General features: G+C 36.9%; 1 protein-coding gene across 6 annotated transcripts in view; it reads left to right on the top strand.

The window, feature by feature from the left end:
- The window catches only part of pik3c2a (phosphatidylinositol-4-phosphate 3-kinase, catalytic subunit type 2 alpha), a 164,926-nt gene that overhangs the window by 87,445 nt on the left and 64,705 nt on the right, over positions 1–12,776 (top strand). For all 6 annotated transcript variants that reach the window (XM_060838951.1, XM_060838947.1, XM_060838949.1 and 3 more), the window contains 5 exons: positions 2,741–2,861; positions 5,217–5,328; positions 6,435–6,514; positions 6,592–6,655; positions 8,987–9,133. In XM_060838951.1, coding sequence (XP_060694934.1) covers positions 2,741–2,861; positions 5,217–5,328; positions 6,435–6,514; positions 6,592–6,655; positions 8,987–9,133 — 524 coding nt within the window. The remainder of the gene's footprint in view (positions 1–2,740; positions 2,862–5,216; positions 5,329–6,434; positions 6,515–6,591; positions 6,656–8,986; positions 9,134–12,776) is intronic.

Genomic DNA, 12,776 nt, shown 5'->3' with positions numbered 1-12,776 from the left:
GTTGGCAAAACAAGCCCAAACTCGATTGGGTTTTACTATCTTGGGGTATAATTTAAACTGGTTAAATTCAAATTGTTGTCAAAACATCAGCCAAAACTCAGGTATTCATTTCACAGCCAAATGTTACATCTTTTTAATTTTCCAGTATACTCTGGGTCTGCCCTCTAGTCAGAAACAGTTGCTTGTAATCTCTGTTCAGAACAGCATTCACTTTCTCTTAAAGGTACAGAATGCTCATTCAACTTTATAACAGTACTGACATGTACCATGACTGCCCTTGTATGGTGATGAAGGAGAAAGTAAATGGCCAAGCGTTCTACTTTGATTGCATGGAAAGGTACCTTTGGAAGTATGGGGAGTGGAGGAGAAGTGGATCAGGGTGTCCCAGATGGCACAGTTTCTGTGGAATGCTGATAAGGGAATAAGTGTCTGGTGATGGCATCTCTTGGATGTGGATACTGATTTGGGTGGAATCAGGGCTGGGAATGCATCGTTGTTGGGCGAGGGGAGGGAAAAGATGAGGGCAGCATTTTCTGTTTTTTTTTGTGTAGCCTTTTGTCTAATTCTGTTATCATTTGACATTTTTGCTTACTCTGGCTGGTTTAAGAATGTTATTCTACAGCCTGAAATCTTTCTGGTATTTATTTTGTGAAATTTTAAGATGTCAAATTTTGAACTAAAAATAATGACTGTGTATATTTTTATAATTTTGTATGTTCAGGCTTTAACTGTACAAGTCTAACTGTTGTAGGAATGTATAAAATGAGAATGTGTATTTTGATCTTTGCATTAAAACACATGACAAATTCAGGCCCTCAGTGTTATTATAAAAAGGATCTACTTTGATTGCTGAATATCTTGAGAACATAAATGAGAACTATTTGATAAAGAAAAATGTCATGCATTTCAGGATGCTAAAAACATTAAATTTGAGCTTCCCAATGGTTAAGCTAGCTTTCATAATGAGTGAACCGAAATAGAGGTAAGAAAGGTCCCAGGTTTTTGATCCATTGTGTCTGTTTAATTGGCTGAAATACTTAGACCGATTCTGGACAACGCAGCTTTGGAAAGTGTTCATGGAATCAAACTATGCTCACCTAACTATGTGAGTGTGAAATAGAAATGTTTATGATCAAACAACACTGACTCAAAGAAAACACAGGTGAAGAGGTGTGAGATTGCTTTTGAATGCCAAAGCAGCTATTTTCTAGCAGCTGGCAGGCAAAGTGAGAGTTGCAATCCCTCACTTATTTTTTATTAATAGTACTTTCTCCTATTTTTTTTTCTTCAGCATCTCCACCTCAATCTGTTGTTTCTAAGGATTAGAGAACCAATTAATATTTGAGTTATCCAGTTAAGTATCAATGAATTCATGTACAGCAGTTTTGCTTTCATTACATTTTTAATCTTTTGTCCTCAATGAGAAATAATTTGACAAAAAAAACATAACAAACAATTAGTTGCTTCTAATCCTAAAACTACATTGAGTTGGCATGTCACTAGCATATGTTTGGAGGCAAGAGTGCATGGTCTGCCAAATTAAACAATGTGAATGCCTTACTTGTGTTCCAAGCCAACTTGTTATGAAAGTAAGCAAAGTTTGAACACAAAATCTGTCGCTCTCAAAGCAACAACACGTCATATGCAAAATAGTCTAGTTTTCAATCTGAGATTTTCTTGAGGTATTTATGACCAGTGTCCTTTCTCTGAACTGTTTATTTTCCCTCCAACTTCCAAGATGTCCTGTACTGGCCTACCTTTTCAAGGCAACTTCTGGATTTTAGTTTCTGCAGTATACGAATGCATCTCCCCTTTTTTTTGTATTTTTCTCCTCTGTAATATTGGATGTCAAGTACCATCTTGCTATCCAACTGCTCATGTGACATCAAGTTATGCAAAAATTATTTTCTGAAACATTAGTAAAACTGAAAATCTTTGTTTGATTTTACTAAATGTGAACTGTTCCTGATCATTCTTTCTAATCTTTCTCATTGCTTTCAGAAATCAACAGATATCTGTTTTAGTTGTTATATAAATTTAAACCAGGTGAAGTCAACTTTAAAAGTTGAGAACCTTCTCCTGCATTGACCCTGAATATTGAAGCAACTTTTCTAAAGGCCCACTGCCTTGCTCGCTCACTCCTCTTTGCAAGTCTATTTGAATCACCTCTTCCTGGCCATGTATTCAGTCACCTTTTTGTTTTGTAACTCTCTCTCCCAAAATTGCTTAGTGACGAGGTTTATTTCTCGAGACGTGAAATAAATCTGGACTTGTCTGTTTGCTCTATTCTGAGTTTTAACCATTTTAATTTAATCAATTAAATTCATGTCTTTTTAGCTGAATGCCATTTGTACTCTGACAAGTGTGGTTGTGTAATTTCTTTGTCTCCAAGATCAACACAGCTTTATATCACATTAGTCTAAAATAATCTGCATAAATGAAGATGATTCTTAACTTATGCATGTCCTAGAATGTTTCAGTGACAATAGACTTCTGGGCAAAGTTATACATATTTTTAGAAGCTACACCAGATGATTGTCTTCCCTGTTATGCAAATCTGTATTAAATGGGGGAAGTAGTCATAATTCTTTAATTTCTTCAAAATCATGGAAGAGATGTCACTGCAAACTGATTTGAGATTTTTTAAATTCTGTTTAGTAAAAATTACTGATGTAAAAAAGGTGCAAGTGATGATTACAGGTCTTTTATACTAATCTTGAACTTCTTTTAAATTTTCCAGTGAGTTCCCACGTAGAGCTTATTATAATGCAGGCTTTGTGCTGGGCGCATGATGACCTAAATAAAGTTGACATTGGCAGCTACATACTGAAAGTCTGTGGACAAGAGGAAGTGTTGCAGAAGTAAGAGGCTCAAATACAATTATATTTCTCTAAATTATGATATGAACTCTGACTTACAATAACTCTTTACATTAGAATAATTTCATATTGAAGTTGCTTAATTTGACTTGTTTTTCTAAATGTCATGTTCAGTTGTTTTGTTTTTTGAGTGAGTGCAGCATTTTTGTGCTCTGTATCATTGTCTAATTTTCTTTGAGCATCTGTTCTGAGCAGACCAAATTTCAATTCAATTTCATCAAGAATCCAATTTCCACTCATTTTGGCATGTTTTCCTTTGATACTATGTTTTTAGAACTTTTCCTTTAGTTTTACACAAGATGTGCTGAAAGGTTGAACTAAGGTCTTTCTAATGTTATATCTATACTACTTAACAAATGTCTGTGTTCAAAGTCTGTTAGCTGTAATATTTCAATATTTTACATGGGTGTGTAAATTAGTTTCTGCAACTGATGTCAGCTTTTGGCGTCTTTCATTTTAATTAGGGAAGCAGCAGGGGACTGGGTGGTTAGAACTCCAATTCAGAGCTGAAAAACGTGTGTGTGTGTTAGAAATCGAATATTCATCTTGATTAGGAGCCAGATTCCACATGTGGTGATACAAGTAATTTTGTACTTTTTATCCTATTAAACTATTGGCTTGAAAATTTTGCACAGATACAAGATTGCTGCCTTCTAGATCATTCCTTAAGTTTCGTATAGTTACTGACATTAGAAGGTTTTAATGTTTAATCTAATATTCCTTGAATTATTCAAAGTAAATGAAAAAATGTTCGTAAATTTATAAAGCAGCTGAGAGAAATGAGGTTAATGCTCTTGACTGGGGTTCTGATTAAAAGAATGCCCTAGGCTCTCTTGTTGTATGTTGATGAATTATTTCTGGCTGCTTTTTTAAATGAAAAATTCAATGACTCCATCTAAAGCAATAAGATACTACTTGCAATGGTCTTGCAGGCAATGGACTACAGTGGGCTGTCCTTTTTTTTAAAAAAAAGGATAATTGTAAGGTTGCTTACAATTGGTTACAAATTGGTTTTATTGCTTAAATTGTGTACAGTGTTCTGGCCTGAAAGTCACTATCTGTTTAACTTTTAAACACTGAATCAGCAGAGCTTTTCTGATATGAACTTGTAGACTTTGTTGGTCCAGCTTGCACTTTAGAGTTTAAAATTTTGTCTTGACCAAGTTCATGCCCAACTTTCCCAGAATTGGTGTTTGTTTGAATTTCTTTTAGTCAGGTTTCTATCTCTGCTGCATTGCCATGGTACTGTCATGTGTGACAGTGATAAAGTTAATAATCGTCCTCCTGTTTTCTATACTGTCTCTCTTTTACAGGATATGTAACACTGTCTTCCATCCAGCTGTGACTGCACTTGTTTGGTTTTCATTGTTTTATTATTGACCTATTTTTCTAATCTGTCACTTCAGAGATTTTATTGCACACCTGTGGAACAGGTGGGACTTGAAAGTGACTCCTCTGGTTCAGGTGTATGGAGACTACCACTCCATTGCAAGAGGACCCTTTGCCTGATTTTCATCCTTCTGACCAGTTGCCACTCTTGTTAAAAGTGGACCATTATGCAGTTAGTTTTGCATGCTAACTTTTAATTCCCATTTATCTTGGACTAGACCCTTAGCCCATTGCAGGAAGCATTCCTCCAATTTAGTTTTTTAAACACTAGATTGTTAACACTTTCCATAGCCAACCTAAACCTTGAATGTCCCCTGAATGTTCTCCTAGTGACACTAATTATACTTGGCCATTGCTAAGACCCAGGTCCAACATTGGCTTCTTTTTCATTGGACTGGAAGCTCTGAAGGTGTGTGTCTCTGTGTGTGTCTCTGTGTGTGTGTGTGTCTCTCAAAGTACTACCATCCCACCCCATGTCCAGTTTATATAAGAACCCATTAAAACTACTGTCGATTTCTTGATTTTTTTTAATCTCATTTCCTCGTTTACATCTTTCCCACTGATGGTCTTTAACCTACACTAAATATGAATGCATTCTTTTTGTTTTTTGATCTATACCTCTAACCAGGTATATATTCTATCTTGAATCCTTCATTCCTGCCTATTATTTTGTTTCCGAACTGGTCATCCAATGCTGCTGTCCTTGCATACTCAACTTGGTCATATTCCCTAATTTTTCCTGATATGACTTGGTGTCTTTTTATTTTATGGTGCCTTTGTGAAGTATCTTGGGATGTATATTTAAAGGAGTTTTATAAAACCAGTAACCACTATTTAAGGTTGGGTATGTGCAATAATTCCTCTAATAGTATCTACCGGGTGTAGTTAAAGAAATCTTGCAAATTGTTAAATGTAATTTTAAGTGTGATGTTTTTTCAAATATTGCAGTAAACACTGCTTAGGAAGCCACGAATATATTCAGAATTGTCGCAAGTGTGATGCTGAGATCAAGCTGCAACTATTAAACCGCAGTACAATGTCCAGAGCCATGTCACGCATGGTGAGCCCAGTTTATCAATTCACTTTTTGTACTTTTGAGATAATTCTTATGATACTGAAGTCAAGCCAACTGAAACTTTAAAAAGTTACAAATAGCCCTGGTGCAAAAAAAAACCTTTTTAATGTAATGAAATGCAGTCTCAGTTGTGATTCTTGTAGTCACTAGATTTTGGTACTGAAAAGAAAATATCTTAGCTTCTAACAATGACTGGTTAGTTGGAAATGGAATTCACTAATGTGACCATGAATCTGTACTGAATTTAGAGCTGAGGAATATCTTTAGGGAGAATAGCTGTGGTTTCTTATGGATGCAGTATGTCTAAACTCATTTTCTGGTGTTAACTTTGGGTCAAAGTGCCAAATAATCTTCTCATTCTGTACTTCACTTCAACACACTTAGACCAAAAGGAAAGGGTAAGCTTATTGAAAACCTTTTCTTTAAAGAATTAACTTTCAACAACATTGCAAAGGTTTATTTCTTAGAATTTCAAATTAAGCCTGTACTATTTTCCACAAATGCTGTTAACTTGAACAAAACATTTTTGACCTTCCATATTTTAAGTTTTGCTGTCAAAGTACCCATAAAACTGTGAATTGTACAGCAGCAAGAGACTTTTAAGTACGGCACATTTCAATTTAATGTTGTTTTGAGTGAAATCTATTGGCAGTATGTAGCATTCTTTTGGTAGTTTCAGTGTAACATTTATCACTTGCAGCATATGATTCACTTGCCCCTTCATATGCTGCTTAGTGTTTTGTTCACGTTTCCACGGTTGGTATTGATAATGCTGAGGCATGAAAAACAATTTCCTTCAAACCCAATTTTTACCATTTTGGAGTCATTCTATTCCTTATTTCATGGCTTTTTATTCCAGCAAGGATAGTATCCAACTTAGCAATTTTTTTTTAAAGAGTACACATTTTGCTACTTGTTTTTTTTTAAATATAAATCGCAACAGTAAATACAGTTTAAGTCTCAATGCAAAACTTGTTGAAAACATTGCATGAAAAATATTCTGTAAATATTGTCTTCATTCTTGTGGATGGAGCATGGCTGATAACTAGCAGTCTTGCTGGAAATGATAATGTATTCAAATAAACAAACAGGCGGAAGATGATGAAACACCTACAGGTCTTGAGAAGTATCTCTGTCGGGTGGAAAAGCCATTCAAAGACATTATTACAAGGTAAACCTTTAATTCCATAATCAAATATCATTCGCTACTACTTTGATTTGGCCACTTATGACTTTTTTTTGGCCTAGGCAATCTCTTGCTGAGCTTCTGGAAGTTTATCATACTCGTACTAAAGCATGTCTTCAGAGAGAAGTAAGTATTAATTTGATATAAAAAAGGCCTTTTATCTGGTATTTTCAAATATTAAAACATGAGAGATGATGCAGATAAATGCTCCTAAACCATGTTTAACATATCAGATTTACCCAAATCTAAATCTAGTTGAACTAGGAAACAATGTGGTATACTTTCTGTTTATCAAATTTGAACTGTGTTTGCATACCTAGAACAAGTGTTCTGTCGAGTGTAGTTTTGCATGAATGACCCCTGGTCTTGAACATCTGTGAAAAGTGTTTACATCAATAGTCACGGAAGAGAAGGTCAGGAAGGAGTTTGGAATTGTCTTTAAATAATGAGACTAATCATGGATTTTCTGCCTCCTTGAATGAGTAAAGAACAATTCCTGAGGTGTCCTTGATAACCATCAGGCTGGACTTGATAAATGTCAAGTAAAATTTGTCACTTGACTATCAAGTAGTCACTATCCCCAATAAGCAAGGATAGAGTCATCTTCCCCTGATGTGCAATGGCATCATCATTACTGAATTGCCCCAGTGTCAACATTCTTGGGAATTACCATTGATCAGAAACTAAACCGGACCAGCTATATAAATACAATAGCTACAAAAGAATGCCAGAGGTTGAGAATCTCTGCAGTAGATTGCTACCTGAATCCCAAAGTCAAATTGCCATCTAAAAGGTGTGAGTCATGTATGGTGAAATATTCTCCAGTTGGTTCAATAGGTGCAGCTCCACCAATAGTTTAAAAGCTCAACACCATCCAGGACAAAGCAGTCCATGTCATCAATTCCCCCTTTCAAACCCTAACTTAAGCATTCACTCTTTCTCTCCAACAGTACATGCCAAACCTACAGTCTTTGCATAACAAAGTGCAAGATCCTTTTGCATTATCCTGGTTTACAGCTATTTTAAGTCCTCCAACTCCAACCCAATTACATTAGTGTATGTACAATGTATAGGCTGGTGTTTTAACGATACATTCTTGAGTGTAATTGGGTATGTGCAATAAGTGTTGGACTTGCTAATGATCTTCACAGCAGCTTGTAACCAGAATAGCATCTGATTATTGTAGAGCTTTCTTGTTGAGCTATGAACATTGGTCACATTCCTGATGAAGAGCTTATGCTCAACGTCAATTCTCCTGCTCCTCTTATACTGTCTGACCAGCTGTGCTTTTCCAGCACCACACTCATGAACTCTGATCTCTAGGATCTGCAGTCCTCCCTTTCTCCATTGGTGCCTTTCAGTCTAGTAATGGAGGATTCAGCATAATGAAACAAAGCTGTGGGTACTGGACTTCAGGAAGTCTGGGTGAAACTCAGTAAGTCTGGCAGCATCTGTGGAATCCCACTGTGAGGGGGTTCTCAAGAAGGGTCACTGGACTCAAAATTAACACTCGTTTCACTCCACAGATGCAGTCAGACCAGGTGAGTTTCTCTAAGGATTGAGTAGAGTTGCACTTAAATATTTCTCCAAATAATGAAAAGTTGCCAACTTCCTTGCTGGTCAAGTTGCTGGGTCTTCCACAAAGAAGGATAAATAGCAAGAATTTATTTCCAGGTACTGCTGCCCAAAATCACGATAATGATCCAAAAGCGAGACTATTTGGAATCAAAGGTGTGTCAGCTGTAACACACTTGCCTTTTGAATAGTAAGGTGCTGGGGTTCCACTTGACACTCGAGCTTAATCGTGAAAATTTGTGCTGACACTCCAGCGCAGAGGGAAAATTTCTCTAGTAAAGTGATGAGCTGTTATACTGAAGCCTTATATGCTCACTCATGTCGCAGATCCAAAAGTGCTACTTTAAAGAAGACAAAGTAATTATCCCTCATGTCCTGACCAATATGTATTCCTCAAGCAAAATCTGAAACAAAAAGATAATTTGATCATTATCTCACTCCCTGTTTGTGGAAGTTTGCTGAGTGCAATTTAGCAGATTCCTAAATTTTTAACAGTGAATATACATCAAAAATAGCTAACTGACAGCAAAGTGATTTGACATACACAGTAGCTGTGATAAGTGCCTCCACGCAGCAAATCTTTTTACTTTTTTTATTTCTTGGATGTAGTCTTTAAAAAAAAATTGTTTCAAGCAAAATTGACTGAGCAGTGCATCAGATGAATTTCGCAGCATGCTTAATGCCATATGAATATTCATCAAGGAATATCTCACTGCAGCTCATTTTGTATACCATTCTTCTGCAGAAAGTAGACTAATCTAAATTGCAAGAATTTGTATAATATTTAGAATTCTAATTGTCTTGAATTCAAGTATATTTTGCATATATGACTAGCTTTATCCATCTATGAATGATATTTCTGCCCTGTTTAATTTTAACTAGGGGAAACAATACAAAATGGTGGAACAGATTACCCAATCTGTAAAGGATATATGCAATGCACTGGATGGTGCAGAGACCAAGGCTGTCACGGATGCTGTAAAGAAACTAAAACGTGCTGTTAATCTACCAAAAAATAAAACTATTGAGGTAAGCTGATTGATCTGTTTCCATTTTTCTTGATGAAAAACTGAACTATTCTCCAACAATACTTTTGTTAATGTTGCAGATTCAATATTTCCCTCTTAGATGAAATCATTTAAACTAATGGTTCCGATGATCGATCATCATTGACTTAATTTTTTTAAGTGTAAAGTAATCTTTTTGCAAGATGCACAGATTCAGTTGAGCACAAGTCTAGCTTGCATTTCATGTAACATTTGTTTTATAAGGTGATGGTTTTGAAAGTGTCAATATCTTAGCTGCATTAAACTCCAACCTGTCTTATGTTATGGGCCTCTGGGTGGAGAATTGGCCAATGTCACATGAGGTCAGGATGGAGGCCTACATTTCTTCTTTGGTTTCTGATAGGCATAATTACAAAGTAAAAATTCAATGTAGCTATTAATCAAGAAACTACATCTTGTGTAAGACAAGTGTCTCAGCTCATTGAGAAATAACCACAGCTAATCTTCTACTATTTCCAATTGGATGGGCCCTTAGACTCAGCATGGAAAAAGTGATTGTGTAGTTATGTTGCTAAACTAGTAATCCAGAAAAACTCCGATAATGCTCAGGGGACTTGTGTTCAAATCCATTAATGGAGGAGGGCAAATTTGATGCCCCACAAGAGTTGTCTAAACTTTTGTTGTTTAAGTGTAGAAAGGAAGTTTTAGATGCAGGACTGTACCCCAACCACAGGCCATTAGTGATTGGTACTGCAACATTGCTTGTTCACCCCCTTTTTCAGTAGCTAATGTTTCAAAAGACAAAGAAACTTGGCCAACATTTGGAGCAGCTTTAATTGTTATATTAGCATGATACATAGTCATATTAAATGAGGTGGCAAATGTTCTGCAATCAGAAGATTATGTTGCTTTTGCTCCCCAAAACAAGCATCATCTTTGATTTTGGCCTATAATCTTGTTCATACTGCAATTCCAGATGATTGCCCATTTTTACACTTCAAGAACTGAACATCAATTCAGTACAACATCAACTGAGTCCTACTTTTCTTCAGTGACTGACTGCTGCTATGTCACTCGGGGTGGGCTATTGTATTTTTAATCTTGACTTAATTTTTTAGCCATGGCGTATGATGTTTGGCTAGAGATCCCTATCATGGCAGTCAGGTGATCTACATTACTGGTTGACCATAAAAATCGTGTGGAACTATTCCACTACAGCACTAATCTTGAGTAATCAGTAAATGAGGCCTAAAGATTTCAGTGCCATGATACACAAAAAAAAGTGCTTAGAATTGTGTTGCTGGACTAGCATGAGCGAAACAACAATGCTTGATGATATCTGAAGATTTGTTTTAAAACAGGATAATGATTGGATTTGCAACTTGAGCATAGTTGAGGTTTTTCGGAAACTTTTAAGTTATCCCAACTACGTTGTTAGTACAAACATTTCCCTGAGCAGGAAAGTGCTTTCAGCCTATGTAAAATACAGGTATTGCAGCAAAACTATCCATTTTATATTGAAAACATTTTTAGAATCCAACCTAGTCAATATATAGTTGAAGGGAGGCCAGAATTCAATGTATCAAGCCACTCTGTGGCATGCAAACTTTTTGTCGAAAACATAGGTAAATTGAAGAGACACAGTTGGCCATCGTGCTCCTGTTGGCTGCTGTTGTGAGGTTGTGGTTGGATGAGTAGCAGGCATTGTGAAAGTGAATAACTTTTTTTTTGTTTTTGCTTTCACTTGAGGTTTGTTCTCTCTCTCCCTCTCGCCTTTAGCCACCACCCCCTTCTCCAACCCCCTCCCCAACACCTCACCCAAGCATTCTCTTGTTCTCCCCAGCAGCAGGGGCCTTGAAATAGCACTGGGGTCGAGATGGTGGAGAGGTCCACAGAGGCTACAAGGACGACAGTTAGAGCATCAGCATTCACCTGGTCAGGGAAGTGGAGTCTGTGACAGGGTGGAGTTCGGCAGATTGTCTTGGTCCTTTCAGACGTTAAAATTCTTCCTCTGTCATAAAATAGGGAGGGTGGGAATGTGGGACTGAGATGATTTTATGCTCTTCTCTTCTCTTTTTCCCTCCCATATCGCTTCCAAATGCAGGTCAGGGAAATAAATAAAAGCCCAAGCTGGAGGGCAACTCCTACTGACACCCACATTTGTTTTTAATATAGGGGTTCTGACCAGGCAAACTGTGCACCACCAGAGATGCATGTAAAGTTGATGTTAGTTAAACCCAACTCTTTAGTTCAGTCTCCTTTCCCCCTCTCCTTGCCTAGTGATCAAGGCTTGGGGCCTAGTGTTTCTCTCTAACTTCACTTAAGCAATGAAGCAAGAGTAGTATGATTGCTAACTCTAGTTTACAAAGTGATGGAGGATATATATTAATCTACCAATGTAGGATATAGAGTTATAGAGCTGCACAGCACGGAAACAGACCCTTCGGTCAATGCTGACCAGATATCCTAAATTAATCTTGTCTCATTTGCAGCATTTGGCCCATATCACTCTAACCTCTTCCCTTTCACATACCCATTCAGATATCTTTTAAAAGTCTTTTTAATTGTCCCATCCACCACCACTTCCTCTGGCAGCTCATTGCATACGCTCACCATCCTCTGCATGAAAATGTTGCCCCTTAGGTCCCTTTTTAAATCTTTCTCCTCTCATCGTAAACCTATGCCCTCTGGTTTGGGACTCCACTACCCCAGGGAAAAGGCCTTGGACTTTTGGCCTATCTATGTCCCTCTTGATTTTATAAACTTATATAAGGTCACCCCTTAGCCTCCGATGCTCCAGGGAAAACAGTCCCAGCCTATTCAGCCTTTTCCTTTATAGCTCAAACCCTCCAGCCCTGGCAACATCCTTGTAAATCTTTTTGCTTTTTTTCCCTTGAACCCTTTTAACATTCCCCAGACTCTAACTGGAGAAGGGAATGTTTTATGCTTCAAGTAAGCCAATATAAATCCTGTTCAGCCTTGAAAATATTAATTTCTAATTTAATTAGTGACAAAGTTGTGAATTCTGTCTTCCATTTAACTTTGTTAATTGCATTATTTTCTGAAGCTGGCTGTCTAAAATGGTGTCCCTTTATCAAAAGATGAGTAGTTTGAAGAACATACAGGCATATGTTATTTTCAACCATAGTAGAATTTTTTAACCTAACAAATTGCTATCAATGCTGATGGATTTAAGTACCACGTGACAAGCTTAAAGTGAAATTGGACAGAGAACATCAAAAGAGTTGGAGAATAGCTTAACAGAAGTGAGAACTGAAACAAATGCTATAAATGATTTCATAAAATGAGTTATATTTCTATATGTTTGAGACGTAGCTTTTTATGGATGTTTTGAAACATTTGCTGCTTACATCAGTTGTACTTTCATTCCTCACATGATCACCAGCACAAGGACAACACTAGGCTTTCACTTCTATGACCTTGCTCAACCTCTAACCATTTGCATTCATTCGTTGCTCAGTTCTGTTAGTGCTGACTTCTGACCTGCATCTTCTGTAATCTTTGTTCCCTATTATCTGCCAAGTACTAAATCTTGCAATACTCACTATCTTTGTCCTTGCAGAATACTTGAGCTTCCAATACCCAACACCATAGAATTTAAAATTCATCCTTGAGTTTTACATTTTATCATATCCTTGCTCTGC

This window comes from Hemiscyllium ocellatum, chromosome 18 (genome assembly GCF_020745735.1).
Source record: "Hemiscyllium ocellatum isolate sHemOce1 chromosome 18, sHemOce1.pat.X.cur, whole genome shotgun sequence".
NCBI classification, from domain to species: Eukaryota; Metazoa; Chordata; class Chondrichthyes; order Orectolobiformes; family Hemiscylliidae; genus Hemiscyllium; species Hemiscyllium ocellatum.
This window is presented reverse-complemented; position numbering and strand designations above follow the sequence as displayed.